This window comes from Scyliorhinus canicula, chromosome 17 (genome assembly GCF_902713615.1).
Source record: "Scyliorhinus canicula chromosome 17, sScyCan1.1, whole genome shotgun sequence".
Taxonomy (NCBI): domain Eukaryota; kingdom Metazoa; phylum Chordata; class Chondrichthyes; order Carcharhiniformes; family Scyliorhinidae; genus Scyliorhinus; species Scyliorhinus canicula.
Genome location: NC_052162.1, coordinates 102,083,560 through 102,105,431, shown reverse-complemented (window position 1 = coordinate 102,105,431; position 21,872 = coordinate 102,083,560). Strand labels below are relative to the sequence as shown.

Here is a 21,872-nt window from a genome sequence, read left to right as displayed (position 1 = left end):
AATCAGACGGTTCCCGGTGAAGGAGTGAGGGAGTTCCCGGTGGGGGAGTGAGGGGGTTCCCGGTGAGGGAGTGAGGGGGTTCCCGGTGAGGGAATGAGAGGGTTCCTGGTGAAGGAGTGAGGGAGTTCCGGGTGAGGGAGTGAGGGGGTTGCGGGTGAGGGAGTGAAAGGTTTCCTATTGTTGGAGTGAGGGAGTTCCCGGTGAGGGAGTGAGGGGGTTCCTGCTGAGGGAGTGTGAGAGAGTGAGAAAGTTCCGGGTGAGGGAGTGAAGGGGTTACTGGTGAGGGACTGAGGGAGTTCCCGGTGAGGGAGTGAGGGAGTTCCCTCTGAGGGAGTGAGGATGTTCCCGGTTAGGGAGTGGGGAAGTTCCCGGTGAGGGAGTTAGGGAGTTTCCGGTGAAGGAGTGAGGAAGTTCCTTGTTTTGGAGTGAGGGAGTTTCCGGTGAGGGAGTGAGGGGTTTCCTGCTGAGGGATTGTGAGGAAGTGAGGAAGTTCCGGGTGAGGGAGTGAGGGGTTCCTGGTGAGGGACTGAGGGAGTTCCGGGTGAGGGAGTGAGGGGGTTCAAGGTGAGGGAGTGAAGGGGTTCCTGGTGAGCGACTGAGGGAGTTCCCGCTGAGGGAATGAGAGGGTTCCCGGTGAAGGAGTGAAGGGGTTCCCGGTGAGGGAGTGAGGGGGTTCATGGTGAGGGAGTGAGGGGGTTCCCGGTGAGGGAGTTCCCGGTGAGGGAGTGAGGATGTTCCCGGTGGGGGAGTGAGGAAGGTCCCGGTGAGGGAGTTAGGGAGTTTCCGGTGAAGGAGTGAAGGGGTTCATGGTGAGGGAGTGAGGTGGTTCCCGGTGAGGGAGTGAGGGAGTTCCCGGTGAGGGAGTGAGGATGTTCCCGGTGAGGAAGGGAGGATGTTCCCCGTGAGGGAGTTAGGGAGTTTCCGGTGAAGGAATGAGGAATTTCCTTGTTTTGGAGTGTGGGAGTTCCTAGTGATGGAGTGAGTGAGTTCTCGATAATTAATTGAGGGAGTGCCTGGTGATGGAGTGAGGAAATTCCCGATGATGGGGTGAGGGTGTTCTCGGAATGAAGTGGAGGTTCACGGAGTTGGGGTGAGGGAGTTCCCGGTGTTGGAGTGAGGGGGTTTCTGCTGTTGGAGTGAGGGAATTTTTGTGAGGAAGTGAGGGGTTTCCTGGTGAGGGGGTTCCCCGAGAAGGAGTGAGGGATTTCACGGTGATGGAGAAAGGGAGATCCCAGCGAGTGAGTGAGGGAAATTGAAGTGACATTGTTTGGGAACGATCTCAGGAAAGGTATTTTTGAACAAACAATGTTCGAAAACTTGAGAGTGAATTGAAAACTTGGTCAGAATTGAAGAGTGTACAATCCAATTAGGTTGGAGGAGGATAAGCCATGAGTACCCATCGGTGGCACTTGTGTGAGGGTCTGAATGGCCTCTGGGCAATCGAACTAGGGAGACCAGTCTGTATTTCTGATGCTCTAATCTGTAAAATGATCAGCACAGTGCCTGTATCTGCTCGGCTCCAGGCCTGCTTAACTCACTGTGTCAGCTTGGCGGCGGAGCTCGGATGTGTCATTGCCATCAAAAGGTCTGCAAAAATCTACAAAGAGATTCGGGAGTGAAGAACATAGTTGTACAAGAAACAGGATTGTACAACACAACACAACATCACATCACTCAATCTGAATAAGTTTCAAAACTTATGTATGTGATAGATTGTGAATTATCAGTGAAAGTGTCTGCAGTGTGTGATCGAGTGTGTATTATCAGTGAAAGTGTCCCAGTGTGTGATCAATTGTGTATTATCAATGACAGTGTCCTTCATGTGTGATCGAGTGTGTATTATCAGTGAAATGTCCCCAGTGTGTGATCGAGTGTGTATTATCAGTGAAATGTCCCCAGTGTGTGATTGAGTATGTATTATCAGTGACAGTGTCCCCAGTGTGTGATCGAGTGTGTATTATCAGTGACAGTGTCCCCAGTGTGTGATCGAGTGTGTATTATCAGTGACAGTGTCCCCAGTGTGTGATTGAGTGAGTATTATCAGTGACAGTGTCCCCAGTGTGTGATCGAGTGTGTATTATCAGTGACAGTGTCCTTCATGTGTGATCGAGTGTGTATTATCAGTGAAATGTCCCCAGTGTGTGATTGAGTATGTATTATCAGTGACAGTGTCCTTTGTGTGTGATCGAGTGTGTATTATCAGTGACAGTGTCCCCAGTGTGTGATCGAGTGTGTATTATCAGTGAAATGTCCCCAGTGTGTGATTGAGTGTGTATTATCAGTGACAGTGTCCCCAGTGTGTGATCGAGTGTGTATTATCAGTGAAATGTTCCCAGTGTGTGATCGAGTGTGTATTATCAGTGACAGTGTCCTTTGTGTGTGATCGAGTGTGTATTATCAGTGACAGTGTCCTTCGTGTGTGTTCGAGTGTGAATTATCAGTGACAGTGTCCTTTGTGTGTGATCGAGTGTGTATTATCAGTAACATGTCCCTAGAGTGTGATTGAGTGTGTATTATCAGTGACAGTGTCCCCAGTGTGTGATCGAGTGTGTATTATCAGTAATAGTGTCCTTTGTGTGTGATCACTTGTGGATTATCAGTAGCAGTGTCCCTAGTGTGTGATTGAGTGTGTATTATCAGTGACAGTGTCCCCAGTGTGCGATCGAGTGTGTATTATCAGTCACAGTGTCCCGAGGGTGTGATCGATTGTGTATTATCAGTGACAGTGTTCCCAGTGTGTGATCGAGTGTGTATTATCAGTGAGTGTTCCCAGTGTGTGATCGAGTGTGTATTATCAGTGACAGTGTCCCTAGTGTGTGATCGATTGTGTATTATCAGTGACAGTGTTCCCAGTGTGTGATCGAGTGTGTATTATCAGTGACAGTGTCCCCAGTGTGTGATCGAGTGTGTATTATCAGTGACAGTGTCCCCAGTGTGTGATTGAGTGTGTATCATCAGTAACATGTCCCTAGAGTGTGATTGAGTGTGTATTATCAGTGACAGTGTCCCCAGTGTGTGATCGAGTGTGTATTATCAGTCACAGTGTCCCTAGTGTGTGATTGAGTGTGTATTATCAGTGACAGTGTCCCCAGTGTGCGATCGAGTGTGTATTATCAGTCACAGTGTCCCTAGGGTGTGATCGATTGTGTATTATCAGTGACAGTGTTCCCAGTGTGTGATCGAGTGTGTATTATCAGTGAGTGTTCCCAGTGTGTGATCGAGTGTGTATTATCAGTGACAGTGTCCCCTCTGTGTGTGATCGAGTGTGTATTATCAGTAACAGTGTCCCCAGTGTGTGATCGAGTGTGTATTATCAGTGACAGTGGCCCCAGTGTGTGATCGAGTGTGTATTCTCAGTGACAGTGTCCCCAGTGTGTGATCGAGTGTGTATTATCAGTGACAGTGTCCCCAGTGTGTGATCGATTGTGTATTATCAGTGACAGTGTTCCCAGTGTGTGATCGAGTGTGTATTATCCGTGACAGTGTCCCCAGTGTGTGATCGAGTGTGTATTATCAGTCACAGTGTCCCCAGTGTGCGATCGAGTGTGTATTATCAGTGACAGTGTCCCCAGTGTGTGATCGAGTGTGTATTATCAGTGACAGTGTCCCCAGTGTGTGATTGAGTGTGTATTATCAGTGACAGTGTCCCCAGTGTGTGATCGAGTGTGTATTATCAGTAACATGTCCCCAGTGTGTGATCGAGTGTGTATTATCAGTGACAGTGTCCCCAGTGTGTGATCGAGTGTGTATTATCAGTAATATGTCCCCAGTGTGTGATTGAGTGTGTATTATCAGTCACAGTGTCCCCAGTGTGTGATCGAGTGTGTATTATCAGTGACAGTGTCCCCAGTGTGTGATCGAGTGTGTATTATCAGTGACAGTATCCCCAGTGTGTGATCGAGTGTGTATTATCAGTGACAGTGTCCCCAGTGTGTGATCGAGTGTGTATTATCAGTGACAGTGTCGCTGCTGTGTGATCGAGTGTGTATTGTCAGTGAAATGTCCCCAGTGTGTGATCGAGTGTGTATTATCTGTGACAGTGGCCCCAGTGTGTGATCGTGTGTGTATTATTAGTGACAGTGTCCCCAGTGTGTGATTGAGTGTGCATTATCAGTGACAGTGGCCCCAGTGTGTGATCGAGTGTGTATTATCAGTGACAGTGTCGCTGCTGTGTGATTGAGTGTGCATTATCAGTGACAGTGGCCCCAGTGTGTGATCGAGTGTGTATTATCAGTGACTGTCCGCAGTGTGTGATCGTGTGTGTATTATCAGTAACATGTCCCCAGTGTGTGATCGAGTGTGTATTATCAGTGACAGTGTCCCCAGTGTGTGATCGAGTGTGTATTATCAGTAACAGTGTCCCCAGTGTGTGATCGAGTGTGTATTATCAGTGACTGTCCGCAGTGTGTGATCGAGTGTGTATTATCTGTGACAGTGTCCCCAGTGTGTGATCGAGTGTGTATTATCAGTGACAGTGTCCCCAGTGTGTGATCGAGTGTGTATTATCACTGACAGTGTCTCTAGTGTGTGATCGAGTGTGTATTATCAGTGACTGTCCGCAGTGTGTGATTGAGTGTGTATTATCAGTAACAGTGTCCCCAGTGTGTGATCAAGTGTGTATTATCAGTAACAGTGTCCCCAGTGTGTGATCGAGTGTGTATTATCACTGACAGTGTCTCTAGTGTGTGATCGAGTGTGTATTATCAGTCACAGTGTCCCCAGTGTGTGATCGAGTGTGTATTATCAGTGACAGTGTCCCCAGTGTGTGATCGAGTGTGTATTATCAGTGACAGTGTCCCAGTGTGTGATCGAGTGTGTATTATCAGTGAAATGTCCCCAGTGTGTGATTGAGTGTGTATTATCAGTGACAGTGTCCCCAGTGTGTGATCGAGTGTGTATTATCAGTGACAGTGTCCCCAGTGTGTGATCGACTGTGTATTATCAGTAACATGTCTCCAGTGTGTAATCGAGTGTGTATTATCAGTGACAGTGTCCCCAGTGTGTGATCGAGTGTGTATTATCAGTGACAGTGTCCCCAGTGTGTGATCGAGTGTGTATTATTAGTGACAGTGTCCCCAGTGTGTGATCGAGTGTGTATTATCAGTGACAGTGTCCCCAGTGTGTGATCGAGTGTGTATTATCAGTGACAGTATCCCCAGTGTGTGATCGAGTGTGTATTATCAGTGACAGTGTTCCCAGTGTGTGATCGAGTGTGTATTATCAGTGACAGTGTCCCCAGTGTGTGATCGAGTGTGTATTATCAGTGACAGTGTTCCCAGTGTGTGATCGAGTGTGTATTATCAGTGACAGTGTCCCCAGTGTGTGATCGAGTGTGTATTATCAGTGACAGTGTTCCCAGTGTGTGATCGAGTGTGTATTATCAGTGACTGTCCGCAGTGTGTGATCGAGTGTGTATTATCAGTGACAGTGTCCCCAGTGTGCGATCGAGTGTGTATTATCAGTGACAGTGTCCCCAGTGTGTGATCGAGTGTGTATTATCAGTAACATGTCCCCAGTGTGTGATCGAGTGTGTATTATCAGTGACAGTGTCCCCAGTGTGTGATCGAGTGTGTATTATCAGTAATATGTCCCCAGTGTGTGATTGAGTGTGTATTATCAGTCACAGTGTCCCCAGTGTGTGATCGAGTGTGTATTATCAGTGACAGTGTCCCCAGTGTGTGATCGAGTGTGTATTATCAGTGAAATGTCCCCAGTGTGTGATCGAGTGTGTATTATCTGTGACAGTGGCCCCAGTGTGTGATCGTGTGTGTATTATCAGTGACAGTGTCCCCAGTGTGTGATTGAGTGTGCATTATCAGTGACAGTGGCCCCAGTGTGTGATCGAGTGTGTATTATCAGTGACAGTGTCGCTGCTGTGTGATCGAGTGTGTATTATCAGTAACAGTGTCCCCAGTGTGTGATCGAGTGTGTATTATCAGTGACTGTCCGCAGTGTGTGATCGAGTGTGTATTATCTGTGACAGTGTCCCCAGTGTGTGATCGAGTGTGTATTATCAGTGACAGTGTCCCCAGTGTGTGATCGAGTGTGTATTATCACTGACAGTGTCTCTAGTGTGTGATCGAGTGTGTATTATCAGTGACTGTCCGCAGTGTGTGATCGAGTGTGTATTATCTGTGACAGTGTCTCCAGTGTGTGATCGAGTGTATATTATCACTGACAGTGTCTCTAGTGTGTGATCGAGTGTGTATTATCAGTGACAGTGTCCCCAGTGTGTGATTGAGTGTGTATTATCAGTAACAGTGTCCCCAGTGTGTGATCGAGTGTGTATTATCAGTAACAGTGTCCCCAGTGTGTGATCGAGGGTGTATTATCACTGACAGTGTCTCTAGTGTGTGATCGAGTGTGTATTATCAGTGACAGTGTCCCCAGTGTGTGATCGAGTGTGTATTATCGGTGACAGTGTCCCCAGTGTGTGATCGAGTGTGTATTATCAGTGACAGTGTCCCAGTGTGTGATCGAGTGTGTATTATCAGTGAAATGTCCCCAGTGTGTGATTGAGTGTGTATTATCAGTGACAGTGTCCCCAGTGTGTGATCGAGTGTGTATTATCAGTGACAGTGTCCCCAGTGTGTGATCGAGTGTGTATTATCAGTAACATGTCTCCAGTGTGTAATCGAGTGTGTATTATCAGTGACAGTGTCCCCAGTGTGTGATCGAGTGTGTATTATCAGTGACAGTGTCCCCAGTGTGTGATCGAGTGTGTATTATCAGTGACAGTGTCCCCAGTGTGTGATCGAGTGTGTATTATCAGTGACAGTGTCCCCAGTGTGTGATCGAGTGTGTATTATCAGTGACAGTGTTCCCAGTGTGTGATTGAGTGTGTATTATCAGTAACAGTGTCCCCAGTGTGTGATCGAGTGTGTATTATCAGTAACATGTCCCCAGTGTGTGATCGAGTGTGTATTATCAGTGACAGTGTCCCCAGTGTGTGATCGAGTGTGTATTATCAGTGACAGTGTTCCCAGTGTGTGATCGAGTGTGTATTATCAGTGACAGTGTCCCCAGTGTGTGATCGAGTGTGTATTATCAGTAATATGTCCCCAGTGTGTGATTGAGTGTGTATTATCAGTCACAGTGTCCCCAGTGTGTGATCGAGTGTGTATTATCAGTGACAGTGTCCCCAGTGTGTGATCGAGTGTGTATTATCAGTGAAATGTCCCCAGTGTGTGATCGAGTGTGTATTATCTGTGACAGTGGCCCCAGTGTGTGATCGTGTGTGTATTATCAGTGACAGTGTCCCCAGTGTGTGATTGAGTGTGCATTATCAGTGACAGTGGCCCCAGTGTGTGATCGAGTGTGTATTATCAGTGACAGTGTCGCTGCTGTGTGATCGAGTGTGTATTATCAGTAACAGTGTCCCCAGTGTGTGATCGAGTGTGTATTATCAGTGACTGTCCGCAGTGTGTGATCGAGTGTGTATTATCTGTGACAGTGTCCCCAGTGTGTGATCGAGTGTGTATTATCAGTGACAGTGTCCCCAGTGTGTGATCGAGTGTGTATTATCACTGACAGTGTCTCTAGTGTGTGATCGAGTGTGTATTATCAGTGACTGTCCGCAGTGTGTGATCGAGTGTGTATTATCTGTGACAGTGTCTCCAGTGTGTGATCGAGTGTATATTATCACTGACAGTGTCTCTAGTGTGTGATCGAGTGTGTATTATCAGTGACAGTGTCCCCAGTGTGTGATTGAGTGTGTATTATCAGTAACAGTGTCCCCAGTGTGTGATCGAGTGTGTATTATCAGTAACAGTGTCCCCAGTGTGTGATCGAGGGTGTATTATCACTGACAGTGTCTCTAGTGTGTGATCGAGTGTGTATTATCAGTGACAGTGTCCCCAGTGTGTGATCGAGTGTGTATTATCGGTGACAGTGTCCCCAGTGTGTGATCGAGTGTGTATTATCAGTGACAGTGTCCCAGTGTGTGATCGAGTGTGTATTATCAGTGAAATGTCCCCAGTGTGTGATTGAGTGTGTATTATCAGTGACAGTGTCCCCAGTGTGTGATCGAGTGTGTATTATCAGTGACAGTGTCCCCAGTGTGTGATCGAGTGTGTATTATCAGTAACATGTCTCCAGTGTGTAATCGAGTGTGTATTATCAGTGACAGTGTCCCCAGTGTGTGATCGAGTGTGTATTATCAGTGACAGTGTCCCCAGTGTGTGATCGAGTGTGTATTATCAGTGACAGTGTCCCCAGTGTGTGATCGAGTGTGTATTATCAGTGACAGTGTCCCCAGTGTGTGATCGAGTGTGTATTATCAGTGACAGTGTTCCCAGTGTGTGATTGAGTGTGTATTATCAGTAACAGTGTCCCCAGTGTGTGATCGAGTGTGTATTATCAGTAACATGTCCCCAGTGTGTGATCGAGTGTGTATTATCAGTGACAGTGTCCCCAGTGTGTGATCGAGTGTGTATTATCAGTGACAGTGTTCCCAGTGTGTGATCGAGTGTGTATTATCAGTGACAGTGTCCCCAGTGTGTGATCGAGTGTGTATTATCAGTGACAGTGTTCCCAGTGTGTGATCGAGTGTGTATTATCAGTGACTGTCCGCAGTGTGTGATCGAGTGTGTATTATCAGTGACAGTGTCCCCAGTGTGTGATCGAGTGTGTATTATCAGTCACAGTGTCCCCAGTGTGCGATCGAGTGTGTATTATCAGTGACAGTGTCCCCAGTGTGTGATCGAGTGTGTATTATCAGTAACATGTCCCCAGTGTGTGATCGAGTGTGTATTATCAGTGACAGTGTCCCCAGTGTGTGATCGAGTGTGTATTATCAGTGACAGTGTCCCCAGTGTGTGATCGAGTGTGTATTATCAGTGACAGTGTCCCCAGTGCGTGATCGAGTGTGTATTATCAGTAATATGTCCCCAGTGTGTGATTGAGTGTGTATTAGCAGTCACAGTGTCCCCAGTGTGTGATCGAGTGTGTATTATCAGTGACAGTGTCCCCAGTGTGTGATCGAGTGTGTATTATCAGTGACAGTGTCGCTGCTGTGTGATCGAGTGTGTATTATCAGTGAAATGTCCCCAGTGTGTGATCGAGTGTGTATTATCTGTGACAGTGGCCCCAGTGTGTGATCGTGTGTGTATTATCAGTGACAGTGTCCCCAGTGTGTGATTGAGTGTGCATTATCAGTGACAGTGGCCCCAGTGTGTGATCGAGTGTGTATTATCAGTGACAGTGTCCCCAGTGTGTGATCGATTGTGGAATATCAAAAGCAATTTATAGATTATCAGTGACACTTGTTCAGGACAGATGGGTAGTAATTGTACCTGTCCATTCTCTGGGGGGTCACCATTTCCAAATGTGCTGGCAACGACTAAAACCAACGTTTCGTGTTGAATGTTAATGATATCATACTCATCTGTGCACATGACCTGCAACACAAGTGGGCAGAGAGCCAGTGAGACTTTGTAAGATGCAGCTGGAGTATGAGCAAGATATTGAGCGAGATATCTGCACCTTCACCGTTTATTGAACCATCCCTCCAATTTATTCTTTCTTAAATCCTTCCAGACACTATATTCATCCAACCAGCAGGGCAGCATGGTAGCAAAAGTGGCTTCACAGCGCCAGGGTCATAGGTTCAGTTCCACACTGGAACACTAACTGTGCGGAGTCTGTACGCTCTCCCCGTGTCTGCATGGGTTTCCTCCAGGTGCTCCGGTTTCCTCTCACAGTCCATGACGTGCAGGTTAGGTGGATTGGTCATGATGAATAGCCCTTAGTGACCAAAAAGGTTAGGAGTGGTTATTGGGTTACGGGGATAGGGTAGAAGTGAGGGCTTAAGTGGGTCGGTGCAGACGTGATGGGCCGAATGGCCTCCTTCTGCATTGTATGCTCTATGTTCAATGTTAAAACCATCTCCAAACCCTTTCATTCCACTCTCTGGGCGCGATTCTCCGCTCTCACGCCGGTTCGGAGAATAGCGGGCCGCGCATATTTTCACGGCGATCCTGGTCCGACGCTCTCCCGCTATTCTCCGAACCCCGCACAAACTACACGTCGGCATTCCCGGCAAAGGCCTCGAAAGACCCCCAGACATGACCAGAATCCCGACTTATTGGCCCCCCGCTATTCTCCGACGTCCTCACGCCATGTTTTCACGCCGGCCAACACACCTGCTTTTGAAGTTCGTCAACCAGTCGTGCTGGCTGACGACAGCTTCGAGGAGGTGAGCGCACTGCTCAGCGCACCGCTCAGCGCACTGCTGGAGTCTGGCCACAACGGGGAAGGCATCCCTGAGAACGGGAGGGGGTCCAGAGCGGGGGGGAGTGGGGGAGACTGAGGGGGGAGCGGAGGAGACTGAGGGGGGAGTGGGGGAGACTGAGAGGGGAGTGGGGGAGACTGAGGGGGGAGTGGGGGAGACTGAGGGGGGAGTGGGGGAGACTGAGGGGGGAGTGGGGGAGACTGAGGGGGGAGTGTGGGAGACTGAGGGGGGGAGTGGGGGAGACTGAGGGGGGAGTGGGGGAGACTGAGGGGGAGACTGAGGGAGGAGTGGGGGAGACTGAGGGGGGAGTGGGGGAGACGGAGGGGGAGTGGGGGAGACAAGGGGAGTGGGGGAGACTGAGGGGGGAGTGGGGGAGACTGAGGGGGGAGACTGAGGGGGAAGTGGGGGAGACGGAGGAGGGAGTGGGGAGACTGAGGGAGGAGTGGCGGAGACTGAGGGAGGAGTGGGGGAGACTGAGGGGGGAGTGGGGGAGACTGAGGGGGAAGTGGGGGAGACTGAGGGGGGAGTGGGGGAGACTGAGGGGGTGGGGGAGACTGAGGGGGAGTGGGGGAGACTGAGGGGGGAGTGGGGGAGACTGAGGGGGGAGTGGGGGAGACGGAGGGGGGAGTGGGGGAGACTGAGGGGGGAGTGGGGAGACTGAGGGGGGAGTGGGGAGACGGAGGAGGGAGTGGGAGAGACGGAGGGGGGAGTGGGGGAGACGGAGGGGGGAGTGGGGGAGACGGAGGGGGGAGTGTGGGAAACTGAGGGGGGGAGTGGGGGAGACTGAGGGGGGAGTGGGGGAGACGGAGGGGGGAGTGGGAGTGGGGGGGGGTAGGGAGAGAGGGAGCGAGTGACTCGTCCAACCCCGGTTACAAAATGTCTGCCACCATGCCATGGCGTGCCAGTCACGAGGACACGGCCGCTGGTTCCCCTGTGGCTTACGGACGCACCGGTGAAGAGGACGTAGTTAACTGCCCGTTGGTTGCAGAAAGTGACCAGGGGTTAGGCTGCCCGCGTGTCAGCAGCGCGACCAGGCCACCGGGACACACAGGTATCCCGTGGCAGGCGGCTGCCGAGGTGTAGATTAACCTCCGTCTAACATGTCCCATTTCTCTGCCCCCCACCACCCTTCTGTAGGTTAGCACAATGTCTGCGAACAGAACGGCTATGTTCTGCGCAGTGGTTGGGGCCGCTGCACTGCATTTGGAGATGAAGCAGCGTCCACAGCCACGACCCGCAGTGGATGCAGGGCCAGCTGCAGCAGCAGAGGGAAGGGCCGAGGAGTTGCCAGTTGTCGAGCAGCATGGGGGGGAGGAGGAGGAGGGGGAGGAGGAGAGAGTGAGGGTGCAGCCACGGCACCAGAGGCGACGACCAAGGCCGAGGGTGTACCGTGTCCGGATCTCTTTCCTAACAATGACGGACATTACCTGCAGGAGGAGACTCCGGCTGAGTAGGCGGACGGTGATACATATTTGTCACCTCGTGGCGCACCTCGCCCCACGTGGAACGGGGGGAGGACACGCGATCCAGGTTGCCATCAAGGTGACGGTCGCTCTTAACTTCTATGCGACCGGCTCCTTCCAGTCTCCGAGCGGGGACGTCTCCGGGATCTCCCAGTCATCGGTGCACAGGTGTATCCGGGATGTGACCGACGCCCTCTATGCCATCGCGGACCGCTACATCACCTTTCCCGAGGACCAAGCAAGTCAAGACTCACGAGCTCGTGGATTTGCCAGCGTGGCCGGGATACCGATGGTGCAGGGGGCAATCGATTGTGTTCATGTCCCCATGCGCCCGCCTGCAGGGGACAGGGAGGTGTTCACAAACAGGAGGGGGACATACTCCATCAATATCCAGGTGGTATGCGACCCCCACATGACGTTCATGAACGTCTGTGCAAGGTTCCCAGGGAGTGTGCATGACTCCTACATACTGGCGCAGTCGTACATCCCTGCGATGTTTGAGGGACGTCCCCCCCGGCTGAGGGGCTGGTTGCTAGGCGACAGGGGTTATCCTGAGGTCTTGGCTGATGACGCCTATACGGAGGCCTCAGACCAATGCGGAAACCCGATACAACGAGGCCCATGCAGCAACCGGGGTGTGGTGGAGCACTGCCTTGGCCTCCTGAAGATGAGACTCAGGTGCCTGGACCGCTCCGGAGGGGCCCTGCAGTACCAGCCCGACAGGGTCGCTCGCATTGTTGTGGTCTGCTGTGCGCTGCACAACATCGCGATGCAGAGGGGAGATGACCTGCTGCAGGAGGCGGAGGGAGAAGCCAGTGGCAGTGGTGCCAGCACAGAGGAGGAGGAGGAGGAGGAGGAGGAGGAGGAGAGGGAGGAGGAGGAGGAGGAGGAGGAGGCTGGTGGAGTGGCGGGCGTAGCACGCAGACACGACCCAGGTGCTGGTGATGTCCAGGAGGCGGCACGACGGACCAGGCGAGGACGGCGGGCACGCGACGCCTTGGTGGCATCACGGTTTACGCGTCGCATGCGACGTCCCCGCTGAACACCAAACCACCACCTGCATCGCTAGTCGTGCAGAGGGTCTGGGTCCAGACGGTATGGCACAACATTGATGGCTGTGTCAGCGGGTGTGATCAGTGCCATGTGGAATGATGACAGCCCGCTCTGCGATGAGCTGTGAGCTCAGAATCGTTAGAGAGAGTCTGACCCATGTCAATAGCTGAACCATCCACCTTGGTGGCCGCTGAGTTCGTCACGGTCACTCCATCATGTGCCCGCGTGGGCTAGCTGTGGAGGGTGTGGGGGGAGGGGCAGGGGCTGCACACCCGGCACCGAAGTTTCACCGCTCGTCAACCCCAGCGACACTCGGTCACCATCACGATTCCTGTGGCTGTGGAACGATCACACGGTATTACAAGTAAGGTGGAACAGTGCGTTTAATGTTAACAATAATTTACAGGTGCCCTAGCCCCTACAACTAAACTGTGCCCTTCACCCGTGCCAACTTACTCAGTTTCTCTCTTTGTTGCCTTACGGGCCCTACCACTACGTCTAAGTGATTCCCCAAATAACACAGCAGGAGTGGAGGAGGACTGCTGCGAATCGCCCCCTTCGACTCGTTTCTCCTTCGGCAAGTGTTTCCTGGGGCGACCCGGCCTTGATGGGCCAGGCTGCTCTGCGGGCTTCTCGGGTGACGTTGTGCCACCCTGCTCTGCCTGCTGTCCACCCGATGCACCAGGGATGGGACGGGGGGAGGCCGAGAATTCCGGGACGTCCCGTGATGGAGTTAATGGGACGGGCCCCGAAACCTCCTCCTCCCTCGGGGAGCCCGGTGGCCCCCGGGCCTCACTTTGGGACAGAGGTGCGAGCGGGGAGGTGCCCCATCGCGCCACCGACACCTGGCGCTGCCAGTCCTGGAGGTCTACAACGGTATCCACCAGGATCCGAAGGTTTGCAGAGACGGAGTCCAGTGAGTTAGACATTCCCGCCAGGGACTGTGCGATCTCAACCTGTGAGTGCACGACGCCATCCAGCACATGTGTCAGGCGGTTGATGCTCTCCCCGACTGACTGCTGGGACTGGGCCATGACCTGCTGAGACTCGGCCAAGGCCCGCAGCGCGCCGGCAATGTCGCGTTGGCTCTGGCGCATTGCTGCCTGTTAGAGGGCAACCCTGTCCAGGGCCGAGGATGACGCGTGCACATTAAGCCCAACGCCTTGCAGAACCTGACCCATTGCCTCCACCGCGGATGCCACCCGTGCGGTGTCGGCCTGGGTTGCTGCCATGAGTGGCACCACTCCCTGCTCGTGGACGCGGTTCGACTCCTCTAACTGCGTCTGCAGATGCTGGAAGACAGCCCTCATCCCGTCATTGTGTCCCTGGGTTTTTTGATGCATCGGCTGTGCGGGTGGATTGAGAAACTCCAGGAACTCGGAAAATGTCTGGGAGCCAGCTGGATGCTGGGCCTGGCCTGCCCTCCACCAGTCCAGGCCCTCGGCTGCTCCGACCTCCACCTGCTGTACCTGCTCAGCTGTGATGTGCCAACCAGACTGTGACCCAGGAGCCTCATCACTAAATAGGCCAACCGGGGTGAGTGTCTCTGGGATGGTGGATGGTGGGGGAGATAGCTGTGCCGCAAGCTCGAGGTCGTCTTGGGTATACGCCTCCTCTGTGTCATCGGCCCACTGAGAGGCCGCAGGGCATTTGCGGGCCATTTCTCTCTCTTGCTCTCTCGCCGCCCTCTGGGCGTCCTGCTCCACAGATTCGGTTGGGGAGGATGGGACTCCCCGCTGATCAGGGCACCCTCTGTCATGCGGCCCTGGGTGAGGTGGGGGCAGATGCCTGTGTCCGCCTGGAGGCAGACGGTCCTGGTCGTTCGGCATCACGTCCTAGGGAAGAGAATAAAACGGGTTATTTAGATCCGCTCGGCCGGGTGCTGGACGGTCCCAGTGGGCAGGGTGTGTGAAGGGACAGAGGATGGGGGAGGTGTTCCAGTGGGCAGGGTGTGAAGGGACAGAGGATGGGGGAGGATGTTCCAGTGGGCAGGGTGTGAAGGGACAGAGGATGGGGGAGGTGTTCCAGTGGGCAGGGTGTGAAGGGACAGAGGATGGGGGAGGTGTTCCAGTGGGCAGGGTGTGAAGGGACAGAGGATGGGGGAGGTGTTCCAGTGGGCAGGGTGTGAAGGGACAGAGGATGGGGGAGGTGTTCCAGTGGGCAGGGTGTGTGAAGGGACAGAAGGATGGGGAGGTGTTCCAGTGGGCAGGGTGTGTGAAGGGACAGAGGATGGGGGAGGTGTTCCAGTGGGCAGGGTGTGAAGGGACAGAGGATGAGGGAGGTGTTCCAGTGGGCAGGGTGTGAGGGACAGAGGATGGGGGAGGTGTTCCAGTGGGCAGGGTGTGAGGGACAGAGGATGGGGGAGGTGTTCCAGTGGGCAGGGTGTGTGAAGGGACAGAGGATGGGGGAGGTGTTCCAGTGGGCAGGGTGTGTGAAGGGACAGAAGATGGGGGAGGTGCTCCAGTGGGCAGGGGGTGTGAAGGGACAGAGGATGAGGGAGGTGTTCCAGTGGGCAGAGTGTGAGGGACAGAGGATGGGGGAGGTGTTCCAGTGGGCAGGGTGTGAAGGGACAGAGGATGGGGGAGGTGTTCCAGTGGGCAGGGTGTGTGAAGGGACAGAGGATGGGGGAGGTGTTCCAGTGGGCAGGGTGTGTGAAGGGACAGAAGATGGGGGAGGTGCTCCAGTGGGCAGGGGGTGTGAAGGGACAGAGGATGGGGGAGGTGTTCCAGAGAACAGGCCCTTCGGCCCTCGATGTTGTGCCGAGCAATGATCACCCTACTTAACCCCACGTAACCCGTATACCCGTAACCCAACAATCCCCCCATTAACCTTACACTACGGGCAATTTAGCATGGCCAATCCACCTAACCCGCACATCTTTGGACTGTGGGAGGAAACCGGAGCACCCGGAGGAAACCCACACACACACGGGGAGGACGTGCAGACTCCACACAGACAGTGACCCAGCCGGGAATCGAACCTGGGACCCTGGAGCTGTGAAGCATTGATGCTAACCACCATGCTACCGTGAGGCCATAAAGTGGGAGTCTGTCCCTGTCCCTCTGTCCCTGTCCCTTCTGTCCCTTCACACACCCTGCCCACTGGAACACCTCCCCCATCTTCTGTCCCTTCACACACCCTGCCCACTGGAACACCTCCCCCATCCTCTGTCCCTTCACACCCCCTGCCCACTGGAGCACCTCCCCCATCTTCTGTCCCTTCACACACAAGTGGGACAGATGGGGGAGGTGTTCCAGTGGGCAGGGTGTGTGAAGGGACAGAGGATGAGGGAGGTGTTCCAGTGGGCAGAGTGTGAGGGACAGAGGATGGGGGAGGTGTTCCAGTGGGCAGGGTGTGAAGGGACAGAGGATGGGGGAGGTGTTCCAGTGGGCAGGGTGTGTGAAGGGACGGGGGATGAGGGAGGTGTTCCAGTGGGCAGAGTGTGAGGGACAGAGGATGGGGGAGGTGTTCCAGTGGGCAGGGTGTGAAGGGACAGAGGATGGGGGAGGTGTTCCAGTGGGCAGGGTGTGAAGGGACAGAGGATGGGGGAGGCGTTCCAGTGGGCAGGATGTGTGAAGGGACAGAGGATGGGGGAGGCGTTCCAGTGGGCAGGGTGTGTGAAGGGACAGAGGATGGGGAGGTGTTCCAGTGGGCAGAGTGTGAAGGGACAGAGGATGGGGGAGGTGTCCAAGTGGGCAGGGTGTGGTAAGGGACAGAGGATGGGGGAGGTGTTCCAGTGGGCAGGGTGTGTGAAGGGACAGAGGATGGGGGAGGTGTCCAAGTGGGCAGGGTGTGTGAAGGGACAGAGGATGGGGGAGGTGTTTCCAGTGGGCAGGGTGTGGTAAGGGACAGAGGATGGGGGAGGTGTTCCAGTGGGCAGAGTGTGAAGGGACAGAGGATGGGGGAGGCGTTCCAGTGGGCAGGATGTGTGAAGGGACAGAGGATGGGGAGGTGTCCAAGTGGGCAGGGTGTGTGAAGGGACAGAGGATGGGGGAGGTGTTCCAGTGGGCAGGATGTGTGAAGGGACAGAGGATGGGGGAGGTGTCCAAGTGGGCAGGGTGTGTGAAGGGACAGAGGATGGGGGGGCGGGGGGGGGGGGTGTTTGTCATGCAGGGTTGTCTCACTTGTTGCAGCTCCGCCAACCTCGCATTGCGCGATCTCCCGGGTGGCAAATCCCCCAACAAGGTCCAGTGCGCTCTGCTCAAACGTGGTGAGGGGGTGCAGGATGGGCGAACCCCCTCCAGTCTTGTTCCGCTCACGGGTGTTGTGAGCGGTCTTGTCCTGTTGTGGGAGGGGGCATAGGTAGATCATTACAATACGGCAGGTATCAGCAGTCCGTTCAGATACTGGCACAGTTTGGGGGTCAAGTTGTAATAAGACCATTGCATCTCTCCACGGGGGCCAGAGCGCTGGGTCTGTGACTACTTTGTGAACCACCCTCAACTCACTCTGCCCCAATCCCCCTCCACACCCCATGCCGGGGGTGGGGGGGGGGGGGGTGGGGGGGTGATTAAGTTAAGGGGGGAGGGATTGTTGTGACCCGGGGGCACCCTCTTGGCACTTACCCTGGCAACCCTGGTGAGGTCGTGCATCTTCTTCCGACATTGGTCTGCAGAGCGAGGGGTCTGCCCCACAGCACTGACGGCAGCAGCCACCTCACGCCAGACCTGGCGCACCGCGCTGGCAGGGTGGCGATGCCCTCTACGCGGGCAGATGATGCCCCTCCTCTGCTCGATTGATTCGAGCAGCGTCTCCACGTCAACCTCCACGAATCGCGGGGCTGCTCTCCTTTGCTCCGACATCCTGGCCTAGTCTCTGTGCTCGCCCGCGCCTTTTTACGGCGTCGGGCGGCCTCACGTGGGCGTTTTCGTGTCGTCGTCGCGTTCCGGCGTCATCGCGCACGTGATTGATGCGGCCCCGTTCCTAGCCCATTTCCCGGGGCCGTGTCGGGCCGTCGCAAAAGTCGGCCGTTTTAAAGGCTGACTTCGCGATTTTTCGTGGGTGTGGAGAATCGCGCCCTCTATCTTTCATCCATCCATTCATCCCTTCCTCTCCATCAAGTGATCACCATCATCCCAGGTTCATCCGGTCCGACGTTCCTCACTTCCGTTCTGCTCCCTTCCCCTCTCTCTTTTTTAACACTTCCATTAATCACAAGATTTTTGCTTTAATCTCTTAATTCTTTCATCCCAACACACTCTGTCCCTTCCATTGATACCTGAATACATCCATCATTTCCATTTCTTATCTCTCCATCCATCCCTTAATTCCTTTTTTATCTCTCCCTGCATCAAACTGTGTGCAGTGTGATGAATGTAGGAATTTCAGATGTATTCTAGGTCCAGTAAGGGTTAAACGCCAGGGTTCGAGTGTGTGCGACTCTTGCAGCCATGCTTTTAAAACAATCCTAGTTTGAATAACAACAAAGCTTTTGAGAGCCAGGGATGCAATTAAACCTCATAAAAAGCTTGGGCTAATGCAGTTTTGTTTGGATTAAGAGGATTCTTTGTGGAGTTACTTAGATTTCAGCTTGGTAAAATTATGTTGTTACTGGGTGGAGCTAAGGTATCTGGCATTTTGCACGAAAAGCAGGTCAGTAGATTCTCGATGAAGCTGTGAACAGAAGTCAAGCAGTTAAAGGTTATGTCTGCAGACAAAAGAGCCTTGTGTTCGGCAAGGTGAACAAACCATTGGAAACAGCTTATCAAGAAATGCAGCCAGAGTTTCTGCATGGTTCCGATTATCCAGACACGACAGCTCTGTAAAGCAGATATTTCAGAATTCTAAAGGTATTTTAACAGTGGATTGAGAGCTGAATAATAATCTTTATTTGTGTCACAAGTAGGGTTACATTAACACTGCAATGAAGTTACTGTGAAAAGCCCCTAGTCGTCACATTCCGGTGCCTGTTCGGGTACACCGAGAGAGAATTCAAAATGTCCAATTCACCCCACAATCACGTCTTTCGGGACTTGTGGGAGGAAACCGGAGTGCCCAGAGGAAACCCACGCAAACCACGGGGAGAACATGCAGACTCCGCACAGTGACCCAAGCCCGGAATTTAACCCGGGACCCTGGTGCTGTTAGACAACAGTGCTAACCACTGTGCTCCCGTGCCGCCCATAAAATGGTATTCCTTGTTGTTTAAGTGGGAATAAAGATAAAGGTAGTGTATTCACTGTATTGAGTGATTGTAGTGATTTACAGTGATTTACACTGTAATTGTAAACTGTTTTCTGATATGATGTTAAAGATATTTTGATATCGTGGTCACAATAAAGTTTGTTTTAATCTACCATATCCTTATTTCTTCATGAAATCCCTCCTGGAGCATGTCTTACAAAATAAAATAAAATATTGGGGTTTCTTTTGAGGTGTGGTCTGAGATTGTTTGCATTGTGTATTACTGCAGCTATACTCTTCTGTAATCACATGAATCCTCAGAACCATTCAAGAGTCTCATACAAATCTTAACTCTGTACTTCATGGAGCACACACCTTTGGATTAAAGGCCTTCTTAAAGATTTCACACAATTTCTTGGCAAAACTTTCTGATTTTCCAGTTTCTGAGGCATAGAGAATTGTCACTTTTATCCGTTTGGCCATGGCTTGGACCATCAGCTTTGTAGAGAATGTCACTGCCCTGCAAAATACAACATCATGATAGCCATCAGAAACTCCTCCCCCACTGCCGCCTGTCCCTGGGGCACACCCTCCCAGCATGCATTTCACTTGGTCAAGCATCATGCTTAGTTCTTACTTTGCAAGTTCCTTGAATCCAATCATGTGGCGTTTGTTCGGAATCCTATCACTATTTTTCCAATTGTGGGTTTTCCAAGGATCTGTCTGGAAAATTAATGATAAATCAGTGAGTATACATTCCTTTTTCACATCTGAGAATTTCAGAGAAGCTGGGAACTTATATTTGATGTGCAGTAAGCATTGAGAGGTAATGCATTTTGGAAGGTCTAATACAGGTAGGGAATATGCAGTGAATGGTAGAACCCTCAAGAGTATTGAAAGTCAGAGAGATCTTGGTGTACAGGTCCACAGGTCACTGAAAGGGGCAACACAGGTGGAGAAGGTAGTCAAGGAGGCATACGGCATGCTTGCCTTCATTGGCCGGGGCATTGAGTACAAAAATTGGCAAGTCATGTTGCAGCTGTATAGAACCTTAGTTAGGCCACACTCGGAGTATAGTGTTCAATTCTGGTCGCCACACTACCAGAAGGATGTGGAGGCATTAGAGATTTACCAGGATGTTGCCTGGTATGGAGGGCATTAGCTATGAGGAGAGGTTGAATAAACTCGGTTTGTTCTCCCTGGAATGAAGGAGGTGGAGGTGCGACCTGACAGAGGTCTAGAAAATTATGAGGGGCATAGACAGAGTGGATAGTCAGAGACTTTTTCCCAGGGTCGAGGGGTCAATTACTCGGGGGCATAGGTTTAAAGTGCGAGGGGTTCAGAGGAGACGTACAAGCCAAGTTTTTTACACAGAGGGTAGTGGGTGCCTGGAACTCGCTGCCGGAGGAGGTGGTGGAAGCAGGGACAGTAGTGATGGTTAAGGGACATCTTGACAAAGACATGAATAGGTTGGGAATAGAGGGATACGGACCCCAGAAGTGTAGTAGATTTTAGTTTACATGGTCAGCATGGTTGGCACAGGCTTGGAGGGCCAAAGGGCCTGTTCCTGTGCCGTACTTTTCTTTGTTCTTTGTTAGTAACAGTGTCAGTGTTGGACTCTGAGGAATTGGCCACTGTCAGAGTCTGTGCCTATAGTGGGAATTGTCATCAGGCAGGGGTTAGATTCAGTGCAGGATCCACTGCTGAGAACAATACTGGTAACAGAGTTAATGCCAAGGTTAGTGCTGAGGCCAATGCCAACCTCAATCCGCGCCTCCAGTAACCTCAATCCATGTCCACTGTGACCTTCGATCTGTGTCCCCCATTACCCTCAATCCGTGCTCCCAGTAACCTCATTCGTTTTGCCTCATGACCCTCATTTTGTGTGCCCCGTGACCCTCGATCCGTGTCCACATAAACCACAATCGATGCCCTCCATGATCCTTGATCCATGTCCCCTGTGACCCTGGATCTGTTACCTCCTTGACCCTCAATCCGTGACCCCGTGAACCTCAATCCGTGACCCCGTGATCCTTGATCCATGCCTCCCATGAACCTTGATCTGTGCCCCTGTGACCATATATTTGCCCACTTATTGAATTTGTCTAAATCACCTGAAGCCTCTTAACATCCTCCTCTCCGCTCACTTTCCTTCCAAGTTTTGTGTTGTCTTAGAATCATAGAATTCCTACAGTGCAGAAGGAGGCCATTTGGCCCATCGGGTCTGCACTCACCCTCTGACAGAGCACTCCATCCCAGCTCACACTATCCCAATAACCCCTTAGCCTAATTAGCACATCCCTGGACACTAAGGGACAATTTAGCCTGGCCAATCCACCTAACCTGAACATTTTTGGACTGTGGGAGTAAACCGGAGCATCCGAAGGGAAGCCACGTAGACACGGGGAGAAAGTGCAAACTCCACACAGTCACCCGAGACCAGAATCGGTCCCTGGTGCTGTGAGGCAGCAGTGCTAACCACTGCTAACCTCAACAAACCGTGCCTTGTCAATAAACTTGGAAATATTTCATTTGATTCCCTCATCCAAATCATTGATGTATATTGTGAATAGCTGGAGCCCGAGCATTGATCCTTGTGGGACCCCACTCGTCACAAGACGCAATCAATCCTACTCTGTTTTTAACCAATTCTTAATCCATGCCAATATATTACTCCCAAACCCATATGATTTAATTTTCCACACTAACCTCTTATTGTGGGACTTGATCAAAAGCTTTTGAGAATCCAAATACACCACATCCACTGGTTCAGCCTTATCCTATTCGACATCCTTGAAAAACTCCAGTAGGTTTGTCAAATGTGATTCCACTCATAAATCCATTTTGACTTTGTCTAAGCCTGTTGATATTTTCCAAGTGCCCTGTTATCTCAGCCTTTATAATAGACTCCAGCATTTTTCCTATCACTGACATTAGGCTAACCAATCTGTAATTCCCTGTTTTCTCACTCCCTTCTTTTTTAAATAGTGGGGTTACATTTG

The 21,872-nt window shown here is 52.1% G+C and overlaps 1 protein-coding gene across 1 annotated transcript in view; it reads right to left on the bottom strand.

The window, feature by feature from the left end:
* Positions 1 to 21,872, bottom strand: part of LOC119951958 (nitric oxide synthase, brain-like) — a 304,521-nt gene that overhangs the window by 145,247 nt on the left and 137,402 nt on the right. Inside the window, exons 11-14 of the mRNA XM_038775360.1 lie at positions 19,508 to 19,593; positions 19,246 to 19,390; positions 9,294 to 9,398; positions 1,556 to 1,597 (exon numbers count right to left, since the gene is read on the bottom strand). Coding sequence (XP_038631288.1) covers positions 1,556 to 1,597; positions 9,294 to 9,398; positions 19,246 to 19,390; positions 19,508 to 19,593 — 378 coding nt within the window. The remainder of the gene's footprint in view (positions 1 to 1,555; positions 1,598 to 9,293; positions 9,399 to 19,245; positions 19,391 to 19,507; positions 19,594 to 21,872) is intronic.